The sequence below is a fragment of the Rhea pennata genome, chromosome 27 (genome assembly GCF_028389875.1).
Source record: "Rhea pennata isolate bPtePen1 chromosome 27, bPtePen1.pri, whole genome shotgun sequence".
Classification (NCBI taxonomy): domain Eukaryota; kingdom Metazoa; phylum Chordata; class Aves; order Rheiformes; family Rheidae; genus Rhea; species Rhea pennata.
In genome coordinates, this window is record NC_084689.1 from 608,964 (window position 1) to 627,995 (window position 19,032).

The window sequence follows — 19,032 nt, forward strand, 5'->3', positions numbered from 1 at the left end:
AGTGGCGTCGGGGGGGCGGGACCTCCCCTCCGGGGGGCGGGGCCGCCCGTGGCCCCGCCCCTGGGCGCTGCGCGCGGGCGCTGCGGGAGGCGGGAACGTGCGGGGGCGCTGGGAGCGCTGGGATGAGGCGCTGGGAGCACTGGGAGCACTGGGATGGGGCGCTGGGAGCACTGGGATGGGGCGCTGTGCTTGGAGCACTGGGATGGGGCACTGGGAGCACTGGGGCGCTGTGCTGGGAGCACTGGGATGGGGCGCTGGGAGCGTTGGGATGGGGCACTGGGAGCACTGGGGCGCTGTGCTGGGAGCACTGGGATGGGGCGCTGTGCTGGGAGCACTGGGAGCACTGGGATGGGGCACTGGGAGTACTGGGGCGCTGTGCTGGGAGCACTGGGAGCACTGGGATGGGGTGCTGGGAGCACTGGCCGCTGTGCTTGGAGCACTGGGAGCACTGGGATGGGGCGCTGAGAGCACTGGGATGGGGCGCTGGGAGCACTGGGATGGGGCGCTGTGCTTGGAGCACTGGGATGGGGCACTGGGAGCACTGGGGCGCTGTGCTGGGAGCACTGGGATGGGGCGCTGTGCTTGGAGCACTGGGAGCACTGGGATGGGGCACTGGGAGTACTGGGGCGCTGTGCTGGGAGCACTGGGAGCACTGGGATGGGGTGCTGGGAGCACTGGCCGCTGTGCTTGGAGCACTGGGAGCACTGGGATGGGGTGCTGGGAGCACTGGGTCATAGAATCACAGAATGGGTAAGGTTGGCAGGGACCTCTGGAGATCATCCAGTCCAACCTCCCCGCTCAGCAGGGTCACCTAGAGCGTGTTGTCAGCATGGGGTCACTGTTCTGGAGCACTGGGATGCTGTGCTGGGAGCACTGGGATAGGGTGTTGGGGGCACTGGGCACACTACGGTCTGTGCTGGGGGCACCGGGTGCACTGGGGCAGTGCAGACTGCGCCTGGAGGCCGCTCCGTGGTCGACAGAGCGGGTGCCTAAGGGGAGCTCTGCACCCTGCGCATGCAAATGCCCCTTCCCGTCGCTGCTGGTATATTTGGGTTGGGGCTTTTTTAAAGCCAGATGAGCAGCAGACAGAGCAGGGAGGAGGTGGGGAAAGGAGCACCCTAAGCGGCAGCAGCCCAGCGCGGCGAGCACTGCCGTCGCCCCGCCTGGCATGGGGGCCGGCAGTGCCTTGAAAAGGGTAAAGGTGGGCACGCGCGAGGCTCCGGCAGCCCTGTGCCGTTTCTGCCCGGCTGGGCGGCCAGCAGCCCGTGACACTGGTTCTGTGGTTCGTTTTGGGAGCACAAGGCTAAACGCTGCGCGCTCAGGGACTGGGGAGGGGCAGAAAGCTGCGCCTGGGTCTCGCAGCCTTTTATGAAACTAGGAGCAGGGGCACAGGGCTGCGTAGCCAGCACAGAGGGCCCAGCCAGAGCTGAATCAGGGAAACGTCCCTGCAGACCCAGCACGAAACTGCAACTTGGGAAATCCACAGCAGGAAACGAGCCATGTTTATAAAACGTTCAAGTCCCCTGGTAGCAACTTGTTTGTTTGAAATAAGCTAATTTCCTGCAAGATACTAAACAGTTGCAAAGATAACATCCGCCAGCGCGTCCAGGCAGCAGCGCGAAGACGGCCCAGGCTGCGGGTGCAGCGGGGAGATGGACTGCCCTCCACCTGCCCTCCGCGCCGGGGAGCCCCATGAGGCCCCTGCAGCCAGGCACGCGCGGCTGGGTGCCCACTGCTCTCGCAGGGAGCAGCAGCACCAAGGAGCTCGGCTGCTCGTGGGCACCCGTGGCCTCGCAGGCTGGCAGCCGCATCACCAGCGAGGGGATGCTGGAGGCTCAAACGCCGGCCGTGCCGGAGCGCCGGAGCCTCCTGCCTCCCTGCCTGGCTGGCTGCGAGCTCCTGGCCCTGCCACTCCCCGTGGGGTCAGGCCGGGCCAAACGGGTGCCAGGGCTGCCCGCAGCCCCGCGCTTGGAAGAGGCTCCGGGTACCTCGCAGCTGCAGGAGGCGGCTGGCGCGGGGAGCGGCGCACGGCGCGGGCCTCGCGCGCAGGCGGCAGGGCGGGCGCGGGCCGCGCTCCGGCAGCAGCAGGTGCTGGTCGCGCGGGGCGGGGCGGGGCGGGGCGGAGGCTGCGCTGCGCTGCGCTGCGCTGCGCTGCTCGGGCGCGCGGGGTCCGCGCGGGCGCTCGGCGCCGCCGCCGCGGCCCCTTTAAACGAGCCGCCGCGCGCCGCTTAAAGGGGCCGCGCGCCTCGCCGCGGGGCGGCGCTCCGGCTGCGCTCCCGCTCGGCCCCGCGGCGGCGCGGCGCGACATTTGCATGCGGCGGCGGCGGCGGGCCAATGGGGAGGCGGGGCGATGTGGCGCGGGGCGGGGCGGGGCGCGCGGCGGCCCAATGGGAGGGGCGGGGCGGGGCGCGCGGGGCGGGGCCGCGCCCCGGCGGCCCCCCGCGATGAGAGCAGCCGCCGTGCGGGCAGCGAGCGCACCCGGCCCCGCCGCAGCCCGAGCCCCGGGCGGCTGCGGCTGCTATGCGGCTTCGCGGCGCCCAGCCTGCACCGGGTAAGCGGGGCCGCGCCGGGGCCGGGGCGGGGGCCGCGCCGCGCCGCCTTTGTGCGCCGCCGTCCGCGGGCCCGGCCCCCCCCCCCCCCCGGGGGCCGTTACCGGCGGTGGGGCCGCGCCGGGACCGCCCCCCCCCCCCCGGTCCCCCCGGGGGCCGTTACCGGCGGTGGGGCCGCGCCGGGACCGCCCCCCCCCCCGGTCCCGCCGGGGGCCGTTACCGGCGGTGGGGCCGCGCCGGGACCGCCCCCCCCCCCCCCCGGTCCCCCCGGGGGCCGTTACCGGCGGTGGGGCCGCGCCGGGACCGCCCCCCCCCCCCCCGGTCCCCCCGGGGGCCGTTACCGGCGGTGGGGCCGCGCCGGGACCGCCCCCCCCCCGGTCCCCCCGGGGGCTGTTACCGGCGGTGGGGCCGCGCCGGGACGCCGCCCCCCTCCTCCCCGGTCGTTACCGGCCGCGGCGCCGGGACGCCCCTCCCGCGGGGCTCGGTTACCGCCGGCGGGGCGGGACCGCTCCACTCCGCTCCGGTGCGTCCCCCCGTGATCGGTTACCAGCCGCGTTCGTGCCCCGTTGCCCCCCCCCCCCCGCTCTCCCCGTGATCGGTTGCCGCCCCCCCCCCCCCCCCCGCGCCGCCATCGGTTACCGGCCGCGTTCCCTGGGCGCTGCCGGACCGAGCCCCCCGCCGCGGTCGGTGCCGGCCTCGCTGCTGCCTCGGGCCGGGCCCCCGCCGCAGTCCGGTACCGGCGCCCCGAGGTCCCCGCCGTCCCCGGCCGCCGGGCCTGGCGCTGCCGCCGCCGCGGCGCCCGGTGCCGTGGCGCGGCCTGCGGCGAGGCCCGGGCTCCGGGCACCGCGGGCCCGCGGCGGTCCGGCCCGCCGGGGAGGCGGAGGAAGGGCAGGAGGAGGAAGGGCAGGAGGACGCCGCCGCTCCCGTGCGCCGCGCCGCAGAAGTTGCTGTAGAAGTGACCGAGTTCAGGGAGCAGCTCGGCGCCGCCGGGGAGGCCGCGCGTCCCCGAAGGGCGGCGGGTCCCGCCGGCTCCTCGCGGCTCCGGCCCGTCGCTCCCGTCGCGCTCCGGTACGGAGCCGCTCGCTCCTCGCTCTCGGGATGCGGACGCGCGACTCCGGTCGCCGGCGCTCGCCCGGGCGTCTGCGCGGCCCTGCGAGGGGCCAGGAGGCGCCGCCGGCCCGGCCCGGCCCGGCCCGGCCCGGCCCGGACCGCCTGCGCTTCCTTGTCCGCCTCGGCGCGGAGCCGCCGCCAGCGTCCTCGGCGCTGCCTCCCGCTCCGGGGAGCGGCTGCGGGGTGCCGGGCCCTTACGGGGACGAGCCGAGCCCCGGCACGGGGAGGGGAAAGATCCCTTCCCCCCCCCCCCCCCGCCTGCGGATGGCCTGGGGGGCTTTTGTGGGGCTTTAACGCAAGTTTCTGCTGGGCTCGGGCTGGGCTCCTGCAGCTGCTGGCAGTGGCGCCGGGGCAGATCTGCTCCGATGGGTTTAGCACGGGCCCTTGGAGAATCGCTCTCCGGCGGCTGATTCAGCTGAGCCGGGGCAGCCGGCCCCGCGGAGCCGTGCCCGTCCCCGGAGAGCGGGGCAACAAGGTTGGTTCTGGCCTCCGTGGGCTCTTCCGCCCCTCCGTTAATTTCTGAGTGGCAGGAGCGGTATTAGCTAACGCTTCTCTGCCTCTGCAATGTTGATCTTTTGGTTGTTCCTTAAACGGGCTCGGTGTAAACTGAAACCGTGGGGTTTGGGGGGAAGGGGAGGTGGAGGGAGGTGTCTGTCCAGCTGCAGATCGCTGCCGGCCTGCGTGAGCGGCGAGGGGTGAGCGGCGAGGGCCGGCAGCGGTGGCACAATAGCTCTGTCCATCAAACCGCCAGGCCCCAGCCCCGCGGCTTATTTTTAGCCCGGCGTAACCGCTGTCGCTCCCCAGGCACCTGCCCCCATGGGAAGCGGGCGTTGCGATGCGCCGCTGGATCCCCGCCGTGCCGCGCAGCCCCGCTCCCGGGACTCGCGCGTTCGAACGCGTCCGTGTTTGCGCTGCCTCGAGCTGCGCGTGGACCCGCGGCATCGGGGCCCTGCGCGAGGGAGGAATCGGAGCCGGTCCCCGCGGCACGGACAAAGGGGCGGACGGGCGGCCCGGGGTCGGCGGCCGCTTTGACCCGGGCCACTGCCCCGTCTGCGGCAGCCCCGTTCTGCAAAGGGACCTGCTCCTTGCTCAAGCTCTCGGGCATCCCAGCGCGGGGCTGGGGTGCGAGGCACTGTCCTCGCACCCGTCAGCGGCGTGCGCCAGCCGAGCGCCGGCTCCGGGGGCGAGCCGGCATCTGTCCTGCCGGCTGGGCTATGCGCCCCGCAGCCAGCCCAGGACGGCTCCGCTCTGCCGCCCGGAGCAGCACCTGGCTTCAGGCTGGATCACGAGCGAGGGAGGTGATTGACGGGGAGGAAGAGGAGAAGCTTTCGGCCCTGGGCTTTGCCTGCGCCTCCTGCCTTTCTCGTTCTGGCTGGTTTTTGTTTTTTCACAGAGACGCTGCCGTGTATCCCCCGACCGCTGAAAACAGGTATTAGCACCCAGTCTCTTTGCTAGAAGACAGTTCTGCTCTGCCTGGCTCCCCTCCCGGCCAGTCTTGAGCCGAGAGGGCGTCCCACGCTGGCAAGAGGCGCTCGGCTCGGAGGAGTGCCCGGTGCCCGCTCTGACCCCGGCAGCACGTTGGCTGCTCTGGCGACTCATAGCAAAACAGACCCTGCGGGGCCAAGGGGCCGGCGGGGCGCGTGGCTGGAGGAATGAGTCTTGCTCTGGTTTTGATCCACAGCTCTGCGGCCGCTTTCTTGTAAATGGAGCGGGGAGGGCGCGGAAGAGCCTCCCCGGCATCGTTTAGAGGAGGTATTTGAAATCTGCGTACTGCCGCGGGAAGATGTTCCCCCTAGAGCTGATTTGCCCTCGCGATCTGATGCGGGCTCGTCAGCCGAGTAGCTGTTGTTGTACGGTGGTGTTGGGAGCTGAGGCAGCGGCTGGGGCCCCATGTCTTCAGCCCTGTGTATGCAGATAAGGGAGGATCCCTGCCCCGAAACGCTTGTGATCTGAACAGACAAGATGGAGGTGATACGGGTAGGAGGGGAAACTGAGGCATGGGCAGAGGTCAGCTGGCCGGGCGCTGGCCGTGCTGCAAAGGGAAGCCCCGTGCCCAGATCCGTTAGCCCATGGCCAGCCTGGGGCTGCTGCAGCTACTGCAGCCGGTCCTGCCTGGGCTCGGAGGCTGCAACGCCATCAGGGAGCCGTGGTGCTGCCGGTACCAGGGCTGGTCGCAGCGGCAGCCTGTTTGCGAGCATAAGATTGAGGAGAGAAAGGCTGGTTTGCAAACGGATGCAGCCACTCTTGCAACGACGCTGTGGGGGAAGCAGGGTGTAATCTGACTGCCCAATCTGCAGCGGCAGCGGCACTGGTGTGCGCTTGAAATGATTTCCCCTTTCCAGCGTAAATGGGATTGCGCTGCAGTTGCCGAATGCCCTGTACCGAAGCGTCTGTCCCTCCGCTCTGCCTCGCAGCCTCGTGTCGCTGGCGGGAGGGGCGGGCGAGCTGGGAGCCCCGGCGCCGTGGCGCAGCTCCTGGGGGATGCGAGTCTCCCAGGGACTGGCCCCTGGATGGGGCCGGGCCGGGCGTCCCTGGCAGATGTGCAGCTGCCCCTGGCCGGCCGCCATCCCTCTGCAAGCTACTGCCCTGGGGGCAGCTGCTTGCGGGAACACTCGCTTTTGTTTTGAGTCAAACGGTGCCGTATCAAATGCCTCAATTTTTTTTTTGATCGGAAGGGATTAGCAAAGAAACAAGTGGCAAATGATGCTGCAAGCAGCTCTCCTGGCAGGTCGTGTGTGAGGGCGAGGGCTGAGCAGTGGGGACTGTGTCCTGCTCGGCTGGAAGAGGATGGATGGCTGTGTTTCCCTGGTCATATCTGCACGAGTCTGTCCTGAGCAAACTGCGCTGGCAGAGAAGGGCTCTCTGCAGAACAGCAGGCTTCATCTCACTTCCCTTTCTGGATCCGCGTCTGAGTGGAGGAGGGAGATTCAGTCCTGCTTGACACAAGAGCTCCCACAACTTCTTTGCTCCTTCTATTTTCTCCCCTGTCAATCACGCAATGCGTAACCATCTGCCCAAGTCCCTGGATATAGCCCTGGCTCCCTCTCGGGTCCTCAGTGAAGCCTGGTCTTGCCCTGTGCTTCAGCGGTTGTGAGGTGCTCGGTGCGGTCTGCAGGAGCGTCTCCCTGTGTGGTCGCTGCGCCCCGAGAGCCGGGGGGTTCCCTATCCTTGGAAGCGCTGCAGCTGGAGCGCCGCAGCACGCGGCTCGCGGACAGGGCCGCTTTGGGACGAAACGCTGCTCTGGGCTAAACCCTCCTCCCAAGCGGCAGCGTGCTTCTAAACACCTCGCAGCACGGATGCTCTGATGAGCCCGCGGTGGAAGCAGGCTCCAAGCTCGGCAGAAACAAGGCGCTCGTGCTGGAGAGTAAATGCCCATACATGGAATTACTGTGGCTCAGTCGAGGCACGGCAAGCTCCCTCCCTACCTTCGTCCGCAGGAACTAGAGCGTAGAGCAGATCGTGTCGAAGTTAACGCTGTGCGTGGAAGGGAGCCAGCGTGTTCCCACTGCCCCCTAATTCTGACTCATATCAAAGCTGTGCTTTCCCTTGGGACGGCTGCCGGCACTGCCCCTGCCAGGGGAGAGGAAATGCAGAGTAGTCCTGTCGCTCTGTGAAAGCTGGCTTGGCCCGTGGGAGGGTTTTTACTTGTACCAGTGCAAAACACAGCTCTGAAGCACGCGGGAAGCACTTTCCCGATCCACCGTGCTCCTGCACCGGTGTAGGCAGGGTGTCCCCACCTGCGATCCGGATGCTGCATGGGCTCGGCGCGATCCTGGCGACTGCAGTGTGAAACCGGGCCAAGCTCTGTTGTGCTCTGAGGTTTTGTTGTTTCAGAGTCACTCTGAAGGTGCTTAACTATAATTTGATCGTTTCTTTAGCACATGCTGGCAGTTCATGCTTGGATTAAAGCAGAGTTAAATTGCTCTCAGCCTTGCTTTACCCCAGGAAGGTTCACATCCCTCAAATGCTTGGGAAAGCAGGGAAGGAAATGCAGAAGGGATTTGGAGGTGGCATCTCATAGTAAACATGTTTGTAGAGGTTTCAAAGAGCAAGCGAGCTGTTGTTGGCATCTTTCCCTGCCCGCCAGCGGGAGGCTGCAGCAGGGCCCCTGGAAACGTGCAGGTTCCTCCGCGCGCTGGGAACCTGCCGTGCCCCTGGGAGAGGGTCCCTCCGCCCTGCCAGCCCGACCCCTGAGCGCCGGGCTGGCGTCTCCGTGCGAGGAGGTCTGCTCGAGCAGCCTGCAGGGGCCGGCGGGGCAAGCAGCGAGAGCTGCGCAGGGGATGGGGGCAGAGCCGTGCGCTCCCCCGCCGGCGGGCAGGGCAGCGTGTCCTCCTCGGCCTCGGGCTGCGCTGGGGCGGGGATCGCGCCCCGCTCCGTGCTGGTGGGCGCGCGACCGAGTCCTCCCTGCTGGTCCTGGGCTGGCTGCAGCGCCCGGGAGTCGCCCAGCCCTGGGAGCGGGTCTGTTATCTGCAGGCCGTGCTGGTATCCGAGCTGCCTGGAGGGCCAGGCAGGGCTATCGCAGAGCAGCCTGTCCGGCAGGCTGCAGCTCCCCTTCCCCCTCGGAGCAGCGCTTGGCCCAGCCTCCCTATCTCATTAGCTTGAGATTAATGAGGCTCCTGGGTTGTGTTTAACTCCTTCCTGCTCGCAGTCTCCCGCAGGCGGCCAGTCCCTCTGCTAGGTCGTGCTAACGTTCTCGTGTGCTTTCTCGCCCTCTCCCCAGACAGGTTTGCGCCAACGGCTGGCAGAAGCTGAACTAGCCAACGACTAGGGCGGCCTGGCCCTGCGCTGCAGCCGAGCAGGGGACGCCGGGTGGGATCCGGAGGCTGCAGCCCACCCCAAAAGTGCCTAGTAGGCGAGGGAAGGAGTGATGTACCGGGCTGCAGCAGCTGCCTGTTGAGCCTGCAGAGATTTTTGGTGCCTGCCTGGGGTGCATTCAGTTAACGGAGACAGCCCTGTGCTCCCGAAGACAGAAGAGTGTCACTGTGCCCCACGTCTCCTGCTGGAGCTATCAAGCAAAGGAAACATCAGGGAAAAACTCGGGGAGGACGGAGGGGCACGTCCTTCTACCCTGGCCGCAGTGGGTGATTTGTGCCCTGACACGCAGAAGGCGTTGCAGACCTCCTGCACGCCTCTGCTGCCCTCGCCCTCCTGGGCTCCCGGCAGCCTCCTCGCAGGGCTGCCCCCCTTGGACCTCCCTGCCGCTTCCAGCCTTGGGCTCCAGCCCCGCTGGAGCGCTGCAGCCTGCCGGGCGCTGCCCCCCGGGCTCCCCGCGTCTCCCGGGCATTGCCCCTCAGGTGCATTGCCCCCCGCCCGCCCAGGGACCTGCCGCCCGCCGGCAGAGCCATGAAGCTGCAGGCGGTGATGGAGAACCTGCAGCGGCAGCAGCGAGCGCGGCTGCAGCAGGCGCTGGAAGCGCGGCAGCAGGAGCAGCAGCAGCAGCAGCAGCGCTCCACACCGCCGCCGGCGCAGCCCCCGCCAGCCCCGGGGCAGAACGCCGCCGTCCCAGCCGGCACCCCGCCGTTGCCGCGGGGCCGCGGCCCGGATCCAGCCCCGGCCCCCTCCGAGGAAGGAGCGGAGCCGGAGAGCGCGCACATCCAGCGAGCACAGATGGCTGCCCTGGCCGCTATGCGGGCAGCAGCCGCCGGCCTCAGCCACTCGTCCAGCCCAGGGTTATCGGATGAGAGCCAGGCCTCGGAGGAGGAAGATCGGGGAGAGGAGGAGGAGGAGGATGGTGGATACCAGCAGGAGATGGGCTCAGAGGAAGAGGAAGATCTGTGAGTATGGTTGCACACGTTAGCATAAATTAACGGCTTTTGTGGATTTCAGGGATTGCTGCAATAACGTGTTCTGGCCCCAGTGAGTTGCTGGCAAGGCCAGTTTGGGGCTGGGAGCCATCTCCCCTTGGGAGCTCTCTGGAGCAGGACAGAGTGGTCTTTGCTAGTGGGATGGCTGGGGGATGCGTGTGTGTTTTATGTTAAGCAGGCAGATTTATGCGGATCAACTCAAGGAGACTAGGTTAGCGAAATCAAGACATCCTGGAATGAGAAGTGCCAGGGAGCAGCAGTGCTTTCGCATGGTGGCAGACAGCAAGTTTAGATGGGTTGTTTTTCCCCTAAAGGCAGAGCTCTGAGACACTGTCACTGGGCACTCTGCCAGGACGTGAGCCAGCGCCTGTGGGGACGAGCACTGGGATTAGCGATGTTGTCTCCGGTTGGACTCGCGTACCGGGAGAACGCTGTGAGCAGGGGTGCGCGGGGGGACAGAAGCTGTGGGCTGTCTCCCCGCTCTGCCCCGTGCCTGGGCAGACGCCAGAGCTTGCTCAGGCTCAGCAGCCGTGATTCCTTGCCACAGGCTGACGTGGGGCGAAATTTCATCTCTTTCCTGGGAGCCCTGTGGGGCCGTGATAGGGGATCTCAGTCTTGCTTTAAATTATGCAGGCTTGTCGCTGCTGCCTACTCTAGCCTGTGTCCCCTCTTGGGCAGGGAACAGGCGTGGGAGCCATCTGTTAACGGCTCTGCTTGCTCCTAGACGTGCTGTCCAGGGATGCTGAGACATGCCCATGCCGTTAAAGGGCCGCCACCCATCGATATAGGGTGTTCCAGGGGTTTTGTTGGGCCCGGGCTGCGGGAAGCGCTGTCCTGCGGTCCCCCCAGTATCCCGTTTGGGTGTTCCCGGGACTAGTCTGAGGAGCTGCTTCGAGTAAGAGGATGGCTGCTCGGGGTCCGTGCCACAGGAACGCTGAACTCGCGGAGGAGGCTGGGTCTGTGCTGGGTTCGTGCGCGCCTGGCACAGGACGACGCAGCCGGGGGAGCTGGGGAGAGACCGGCGCAGGTGCTGCAGGGAGGTCTGGCCCAGCTCACTGGCCCTTGTGGTGGTGACTGCTCTTGGGCCATGGAGAGACAGGTTGTGTCCTGGGGCAGCTGCAGGTGCCTGTGGGCTTGGGAGAGCTGAGTCGCTTCGGGAGAGGCTCTCTGCAGAGATCCGGGGTGATGGAGGAGGCGGGGGACGCCACGCATCCTCTCCGCAGATCCTAGTGCAGTACGGAAATATCTCCTCTCTCCCCTGCTCTAGGAAGGGCAAATGGGATGAAGAAGACTTTGAAGAGGACCTAGGTGAGGAGGAGGAGGAAGAGGAGGAGGAGGAGGAGGAGGAGGAGGAGGAAGATTACGAGGAGGATGAAGACATGGGAGAGGAAGGGCTCAGCTCGGCGGAGGCGGTGCGGACGGGCCCGGGGTCCTTGCTGCTCCGCAAGCCACAGGCCCCGCAGCACTACCGGGGCGAGCCGCAGCGGCTGCCGGGCGGGCAGGAGCGGCTGGCGTCCGGACTGGGCCACCAGGGCCACGCGCAGCTCCCGCAGCCCGCGCCCGACCACGGCGACTGGACCTACGAGGAGCAGTTCAAGCAGGTAGGTCCCCGCAAGGACGTGCGCGCGCGCCCTCTTCCCGTGTCCCGGCCCTCCTGGCGGGCCCCTCGGCGCGTCCTTGCGTCCGCTCGGGGCTGGGGCGCTCCCCGCAAGGGCGGTGGCACAGCCGCGGGAGGACGCGCGAGCGCCCGGGCTGCACCGGGGGCTGCGCCCGGAGCCCGCTCGCGGCCTCTGCCCTGGCGCAGCTGCTCGGCGTGTCTCGGGATGCTGTCTCTGGCAGCCTTCTTCTCAAATTAAGCTGCCTTGCTTCTTGCTAAGAAAGCGTCGGATTTCTTGGGAGTTTTAATCCTTTGGCTGCTCCCTGTTACAGTAGAGATCGGAGGGTAGAGGCCCTGCCTGCCTGACGGGACTGTCCCTGCCCGTGAGTTTAGACACGTGCTGAAGTTCTCTGCTAATCAAATGAGAGGGAAAAGCGGCAGGTTTAACACCTTGCAGGCAGTGCTCGCCCCCCGCGACAGCCGGGGCAGGGACGCTGCGCCGCGCCGCGGGTTCCCCTCCCGCCTGCCCTGCCCTGCTGGCTGCTGCTGGGTGAGGGCAGGGGAGACCCAGCAGCCCAGAGGCACGCCGGAGCCGGGGCCGCGCGGCCGTGCTGCCGCCTCCAAAGCGCAGCTGAGGAGCGAACCCCCCGGCTCGCCCCTCTCCTGCCTTCGTCTCGCTCCTGGTTTGCTAAGCCTCGCTCTGGGGAAGCCGAGGCTGCTCCTTCCCCTCTCCTGGCCGTTGGTCAGCGCGGGGTATTGAATCCGAAAGCTGTTGGCTAATAGAAGGAAATGTGCTTAAAGCAGGACTCCCCAGAGGCTGCCAGAGGCTCCTTTGATGTATGTGTTTAAGTACATCTGAGTTTAGGGCTGGGGGAGGGGGCGGGAGCGCACGGCAGCAGATGGGACCCAGATGGAGCGGCCGGAGCAGCAGGAGGCTGGTGCACGGCGGCTTTTTGGGAGGGGTGCGGCTGCCGCTGCCCCCCTGGCCGGCTCGGTTCCGCAAGGGGCCGGGGCCGCCTCCGGCTGGGCTGCCGGCGCGCCTGGGAGCCGGGGCAGCGCTGGCTTCAGCAGAGCGCGGCTGCCGGGGAGAGCGGCCGCGAGCCCGAGCGCAGCCGCCCTCGGTTTCTGTCCCGCGCCGGGAGGAGGGAGGGACGCCTCTGTCCTGTTGTGCCTTTCTGCGACAGGGAGGGAAACTGCCACCCTTAGCTGGAAGCTCTTGCACAACTCCAAGCGCTCTGGGCAGGATATGGCCGGGTTTTCAAGAATTTCATAGTGCGTTGGGGGCAGGGAGAGGAACATCCTGAGCGTGCTCTGGGCCGTCCTTTCCTCCCCGGGCAGGAGCGGCCACGTCCTCGCATTGTAACCCTCCCGGTGGGAGTTGGGGGCTGCTCGGAGCAGGCGCCGTGCTGAGGGTATAACAGGAGCTTGCCCGGGCCCCTCTGAGCCAGCAAGGGAAGAGAGCAAGTGCAGGGAAGGCGTGTGAGCACGTGCCCGAGAAGCCAGGTGGATGCTTTCTGCACCCAGCTCTCTGCAGCCTGGCCTCCGTGCCTGAGCTGGGAAGCTTCGGCAAGCCAGCGGTGTCTGCAAGGGCTGCCCGGGTCCCTCCTGGCCGTGGCACGAGCGTGCCCGAAGACCGAGGGCCGCAGCCATCTCGTCACCGAGCTCTGCCGGGCATCCCCGGCCGCAAACCCGGCGGAGCTGGGACCCGCGGCCTGGCCCGTGGGGCTGGCGCTCCGGCCCGTGCTGGGCCGGGACAGTCCCGGGGCAGGAAGGCAGCAGCAAGGCGACGCGGGGCCGCTGGGCAGGAGGGGCCGGCCCGCAGCGCCGTCTGCTCGGGAGCCCCTTCCCGTGGAGCAGCCCTCCGAGCGCTGCTGCCGTGGAGCATCAGCGTTTTTAGAGGCGCTGCTGGTTCCTCCGTAACGCTAACATACGTGTGGGTTTTTAAAAATACACCAAACTTTTCCTGTGTTGTCTCAAGCGCGTACATATCCGCGCCTCCCAGAGACGCATCGTCTCTCTTTCTTTATGTGGTTTTTCTCTTTTGTGCTTCCTGTAATTAGAGAGTGGGGGACGTAATCTTTTTATCTGTGAAAAGGCTTTTAGATACCGCAGCTGTGATCTTCCTGTTTGTCGCCGTGTTAGTGTCTTTCCAGACTCGTGCGCGCTCTCTCCGGGATCTCGCTCTCCTGAGGCCCCGGATCCTGGTCCCAGCAGTCGACATTGAAGAGCAGATTTAGGGTTTGGTGTCTGCCGAATGCAGCCGCTGTCTGCTTGCTGGTGCGCGAGGCTCTGACGCGCGCCGCTCTGAGATCGGCCCTTGGCCGGCGTAAGGCCGGCGCGACCGCGCTGGGGGCCGCGCGCGTTCCCGCGGGGCGGGCTGGGGACCTGCCCGCGCGCCGGGGCCGCGGCCCGGGGCCGGCGCTGCCGGCGCGCTCCCGGAGCGATTCCGAGATGACCCCGCTTGCCCGGCGCGAGGGTGGAAATTTCCAGCGGTCGGACTGAACCGGATCTGCGGCTGCAGCAGCAGTCCTTCAAGGACGCCGGCCTGCAGGACCGCAGGCAGCGCGGGGCTGTGAGCAGCCAGTCTCGCAGCAGCGTTTAAAAACCTGGTGCTTTTCTCCGCTTCTCCCCTCCTTTTCCATCCAAGCCGCAGAGTCCGAGATGGAGAATCCCCTTTCCATCCCCCTTTCACTGTCCCAGCTAACAGCTTTCCAGCGCAGCCTTGGTTTTTGGCAAGGAGAGCTGTTTTCTGCAAAGCTGAGTGCAGCTGCTAATCTTGGGAGCACCCAGAGGAGGGGGAGAAAAGCTGTTTGCTTCTGAATTTTTCTCTCTCTGTTGTGGGTGGAAGAGAGAACGCGAAGTGCCTGGGCTGGGGAAAGGCTTTCCCCAGCGCCGAGCGTGTCAGACAGCAAACGTATCGGCGTTTGGATCCTGGCCGCTGGATGCAGGCCAGGGGGTTGCTCAGCTAAGCGTTTGGCTGGGAGCTCCTCTTGGCCTCCCTCCAGCGCGTGCTTTTGAACGCGCTCCAGCCCCAGCTGATTGGGCCCGAGCGTGCGGGGAGCAGCCCGGTCGCTGGGAAGGAGCAGGAGGAATGTAAACAGAGAGCGCGAGCAGGATGTGTGGTACGGCCTCCGCCGCGCTACCGACAGTGCCTTCCCCGAGGACTTCTTGGCAGGGGAGACTTTATAACTTCCTTACCCCCTGCCTTTTAGCTCTGTGCTGCAACTTGCTGCTGGCTTCCCCCCCGCAGCCCAAGAGCAAAGCTGCATTAAAAAAAAAAAAAAAAAAAAAAAAAGCGACGTGTGTTAGTGCGTGGCGGTGGGGTCAGCCCAGAGGCCCCTCCGCGCCGGAGGCTGCGGCGGTGCAGGTGCTAACGGGGAGCGAATGTGCACCAGGAGCCCAGAGCCCTGCCTGGGCTCTGGTGCTGTTCTCGGATTTAAGGAAAAGGGAGCAGGAGAGGGGTGGTGTGCTTGGAGCAGTCTCTACCGTTGCTGGAAGCTGCCACAGAGCTGGGGAGGTCCGCAAGAGCAGGCCGGGCTGCCCGGACATTGGGGTGCAGCTCCCGGTGCAGCACCGACCCTGGGTTTTCCCCGGTGGCTTTGGTTTCAGGTTCTGCTGCAGATCTGCTGGGTGACCGCATCAAAAGCTCAGTCAAATTTAGTCGCCTGACTCCCCTCAGCATCCCTAGAAATGCTCTTAGTTGCGGGCCTGGGCTATGGTGTTTTGCCCTTTGGTTTCCGTCTGTACCGTGGGAAGATCTCTGCCCTCCTCTCGTTTCTGGGACTGGAGAGCTGAGGACTCAACATCCAGGAGGGCTGATGCCCACGTTCTCCGTGGGGAAAAGCAGGGCTCATGGCTCCGTGACCTCTCAGGCAGTCCTTGGTGCTGCACACACACGTTTCGAGTCCCCTGCCAGCCGGGAGTCCCCTTGTCCATCTCGGTGCAGATGAACCAAGATCCCGACTCGGCTGCTCTGGAAGGCCGTGCTCTCGCAGACGCTGCCGTACCCACAGCCCATCCCGTGTCCTTGCAGCGGTCAGCTGCTGGCTGGGAGTCAGGGTTGAGCCGGATAATGCTGATCCCAGCCCGGCAGACTCCCCACCAGCTTCGAAAACGGACGCGTGCCTTGCCTCTGCTCCCAGACCGATCCTGCGGCGTTTGAGCGACCTATCCAGGCCAGATTCCTGCAGCTCAGCACCGCAGTGGCCCCGGAGCGGCGGGAGGCAGGGATCGGGAGCCGCCGGAGGAGGTGGGAAGCCTCGTTCGGAGGGGCGAGGCGGGAGGGCGCGAGCAAGAGTTATTGCGGTTTGGAAGCCAGCGCGCAGCAGCTCCCCGTCCCCGGGGACAGCTACTGAGCGGGCAGAGGTCAGGCGAGAGGTCGACCCCGGGGACGTTCCCGTGCTCAACAGCTTCCACTCGGAGCAGAACAAAGGCGGTGCCGGCGCGGGGCCGGGCGGGAGCTTCCCTGGCCTGCCGGCGAGGGAGCTGGGTGAGCCGTGCCGCCCCCGGACGGGACCTGGGGACGAGGAGCGGCGGGCTCTCCGACCTCTGGCCGCCGGCCCCGGTTCGCTGGGCAGCTTGGCCACCCTTTTCCCAGGCCCAGCCGGCCGTCGGGCGCGCGCTTCGGTCCTGCTGGATGTCAACGCGTTGCTTAACGTTAAGATCGTGCCAGGCTGCGTTGCTGGACTGGGGCCATGTTTGCTCTCGCGGCGAGAGAAACGCCCTTAGCAGAGGGGACGCGTGAAGGCCGGCAGCATTCGGCTCGCAGGGGTGGGATGCGTGGGGTAGGGTCGCTGCCACACTTTGAGCACCAGGCTCTCACTCCTATCCTTCTTGAGCTTCTTGGAAACCGCCCCCGTCCATGGGTACTTTGGGGTTTGTTTTGGACCATTCTCTCATTCCAGCTCCTTTGCACAGCTGGAAACGCTCCCCTGCACCCAGGAAAAGGCTGAGCCCCGACCCGCCGTGCCCGTGGTGCCTGTCCCCTTCCCAGCCCTGCTTGAGGGACAGGACTCTCGCTCTTTTTATTTCACCTCCCTCCCTCTTCCTTCCTAGGAAAGCCTGAGGTGGCTGGTCCCCCTCCATGCCTCTTCCATGTGATGCTGGGGAAGGAAGAGGTTTCTGACAGTCGCTGGCTGTTTAATCTAGCCCCGAAAGGCACGACAGGACCCCAGGGCTGGCATCTCTCCTTATGCAAAGAGAAGGTGCAATGCAGAAAAGCCCGGGCTTCCGGCCTTCCCGCCGAGCTCTGTGGACGGGGGTTGAGCCGAACACGTGGGGCTCAGCAGCCCCGGGTCCCCGGCGGGGGGATTTTTACAGTGTGCATTGCAATCTCCCAAGGTGACGTGGGGCTGCGCCAAGGTGCCGGGGAGGGCGCGGGCAAGCGCCGCGGGATGCTCGCCGCCAGGCCGTTGCTGCGGCACGCGCGGCGCGCCGGGGCGGCCCTCGGCCCAGCCTGCTCCGCACCACGGCCAGCAGCCGGCCGGCCTCTGTTTTGACAAGCCACCCCGAGCACGAACAGCTCAGCCTACCCCTGCAAAAAATCACGCGCCACCGCGCGCCGCAGCGAACTGCTGTGTAATACCTGGCCCCGCGAGAGCCTTCGTCGGTGCTGGAACAGTCTGAAGGCAAAATCTGCTCTTGATGCTCCCACCCCACCCCTGCAGCAGGCAGGATGTGCCCCGTGCTGGGGAGGAAAGGATCTCCCTGGCAGCACGTTCGGCTGATGCCTTGCGGAGAATCCCTCTCCTGACCTTTCTGTTTCAGATTAAGATATTACTGTATCCTACTAATATTGGGAGTGTTGAACTTTGAGTGCGTTTGCAACCCACGACATCAGAATTTCCTGTCTCTGCCCCTTTTGGAGTTTCCTGTGTGTTTAATGCGAAAGCCAGCTGCTCTCTGGTTTGCTCACGCTGTCCCGTAATTGAGGGGGCGGGAGCGCGGGTGCGAGCCGGGCGCGTGCACTCCGTAACCTCGCCACGCCGCAGCCCCTCGCCCCGCGCCGGGGCGTCGTTCCCGCGGGACGGGGATCGGAGGTGCCAGGCTCCGCTGGGCACCGGCCGCGGGGCGTGTGTTTGGGTGTGCGTGTTTGTGATAGGCGCAGTGTATTTGCGCGTGCATAATTTCGGAGGAAATGGTGGCTTGAGAAAGGGGGAAGATGCTCGCGGTGCTGCGGAGGAGGAGGAGGCGTCTCTTCTGCTTTGCATCCTCACGTGGGCTGTTTTTCTGTCCTTGCGCTGCGATAGGTCTGTCCTGCGCACTGCGACGAGCCGATGCCTCGTGCATGGGTACAGATGCGCTTCTGTACCTCCCTTCGCTGCCCGCAGGTCGGGTGAGATCGGATCGGCCGGTCTCCAGCCTGCTGGGAGCCAAGAAATGAGATAATAAGTTCCCTGCTGCTTTGGGCTCTTCCTGGGGACCAGAGGTTTTGATGGTTTTTGCTGGGACTGGGCCGCCTCCCTCGGTTTTTCATTTGCCCGTCAGCTGGGCTGTGTTTTAGATGCTGCAGGCTGATCTTTAAACTTGTTCCGCTCTGCTCCTATTCAAAAGACGTGGGCAAGGCTTTAAAAAGAGCATAAAACGATTTGGGCTTGGGGGGAGGCCTAGCTTGCGGTGAGGTGCTGGTGCTTTCGGGGGGAAAGTGTCTTAAAGCGTTCCAAGTTGGGGCATCTGAATTCACTAGTGGCACGTGGGAGAGGCAAACCTCAGCCCTTATCTCCTGTCGCGCAGAGCTCGCCCAAGATACTGCGTTTCAAAGTGCAACGGTTAGAAAGAACTAAATGAAAGCAGCTCCGCAGCCTCTGTGCGAGGCCGAGCACGTGTCGGGCTGCGCGGGGAGGCCCGAAAACCAACATCGAGGCCCCCTTTCCCTCTCCCCTCTAGGTTATAGACAAGTCTAGACTCCACACTTAGCACGGGCTGCTATTAGCTTTTAGGAAAAACAAGCCATGCTTTTCCTAGGAGACGTGGCTTTTTTATTTTCCTCTAAATGATGGGGCAATCCAGTAAATGATGGGGTAATTGAAGGCAGCCCTGTGAAGCCAGGAGTTGCAACATCGGTGTTGCATTGATCTGGAAAATCGCTCCGGCTCTTCTTTTAAAGCTTCCAGTTTTGTCAGTGGAATTTCCCCTCGGGAAAACGTGTGTGTGGCGAGGATGGGAGTTTCTTCAGAGAAAGCCGTGCGTGGCTTTCCGGCCGTGCAGCCTTGTGTGCAGTCCTGGAGCCGGCTGCCCTTGGGGGCAGGTGCCCTAAATGGTTTCATGCTGTTCACATGACTCAGCGAGCAATTAAAACTGAAAAGGGGGAAATGCAAGAGGGGCTGAAGAGGCAGAGGAAATGGTGATTTCTCGTTCAAAGGCGCCCTTTGAATAGAGCCAGTTCTCTCTATTGCTCCTCAGGATGCGGCTTGGGGTTGGATGTTACTTTTGTTCGGGAGAGAGACTCTGCTAATGGCTTTTAGTGCGGGAAATCACTGGGGGATGGGGTGGGAAGGGGGAGCCCAGACAGGGAAGGAGGAGGTTTATTGTTTTTTGGTTTAAGTGGCATTAGGGTTTTTTCTGCCGTGGCAGCCTGCAGGATGCTCTCCACACTCAGCACTGCGCAGGGGCTCTTCTGTCCTAAAGCCCCAGCTCTTGGAGTCCCGAGAATGCAAAAATCCCTGCGTTCCTTTAAAATGTGTAGAACAAGCCTGTCTCTTTTAAACTCTTATTAGTATTAAAGGTTTCTAGTTTAATTGCATTGGAACTGTTTGTTCTGATTATCTTTTTCTTAAAATATTTTCATTATGACCAAAACTCCTCAAAGCTGAACGGAAAGCATGTGCTTACAGGATGGAAGCGTACTGCCTGAGGCTTGCCGTGAGGCCACGGTCGGGCCAGGGTCCTGACCCTCGTCCGGAGCGGAGGTTTGCGGCGCGGCTGGGCCGCTGTGTTCCTGTGAGCCCTTGGGCTTCTTCCCCGGGTAGAGAAA

General features: G+C 65.3%; 1 protein-coding gene across 1 annotated transcript in view; it reads left to right on the top strand.

Annotated features, from left to right (window-relative positions):
* The first annotated feature begins 8,389 nt into the window (after window positions 1-8,389).
* The window catches only part of ARID3A (AT-rich interaction domain 3A), a 35,844-nt gene continuing 25,201 nt past the window's right edge, over window positions 8,390-19,032 (top strand). The window contains exons 1-2 of the mRNA XM_062596188.1: window positions 8,390-9,433; window positions 10,731-11,064. Coding sequence (XP_062452172.1) covers window positions 9,003-9,433; window positions 10,731-11,064 — 765 coding nt within the window. The 5' untranslated portion in view covers window positions 8,390-9,002. The remainder of the gene's footprint in view (window positions 9,434-10,730; window positions 11,065-19,032) is intronic.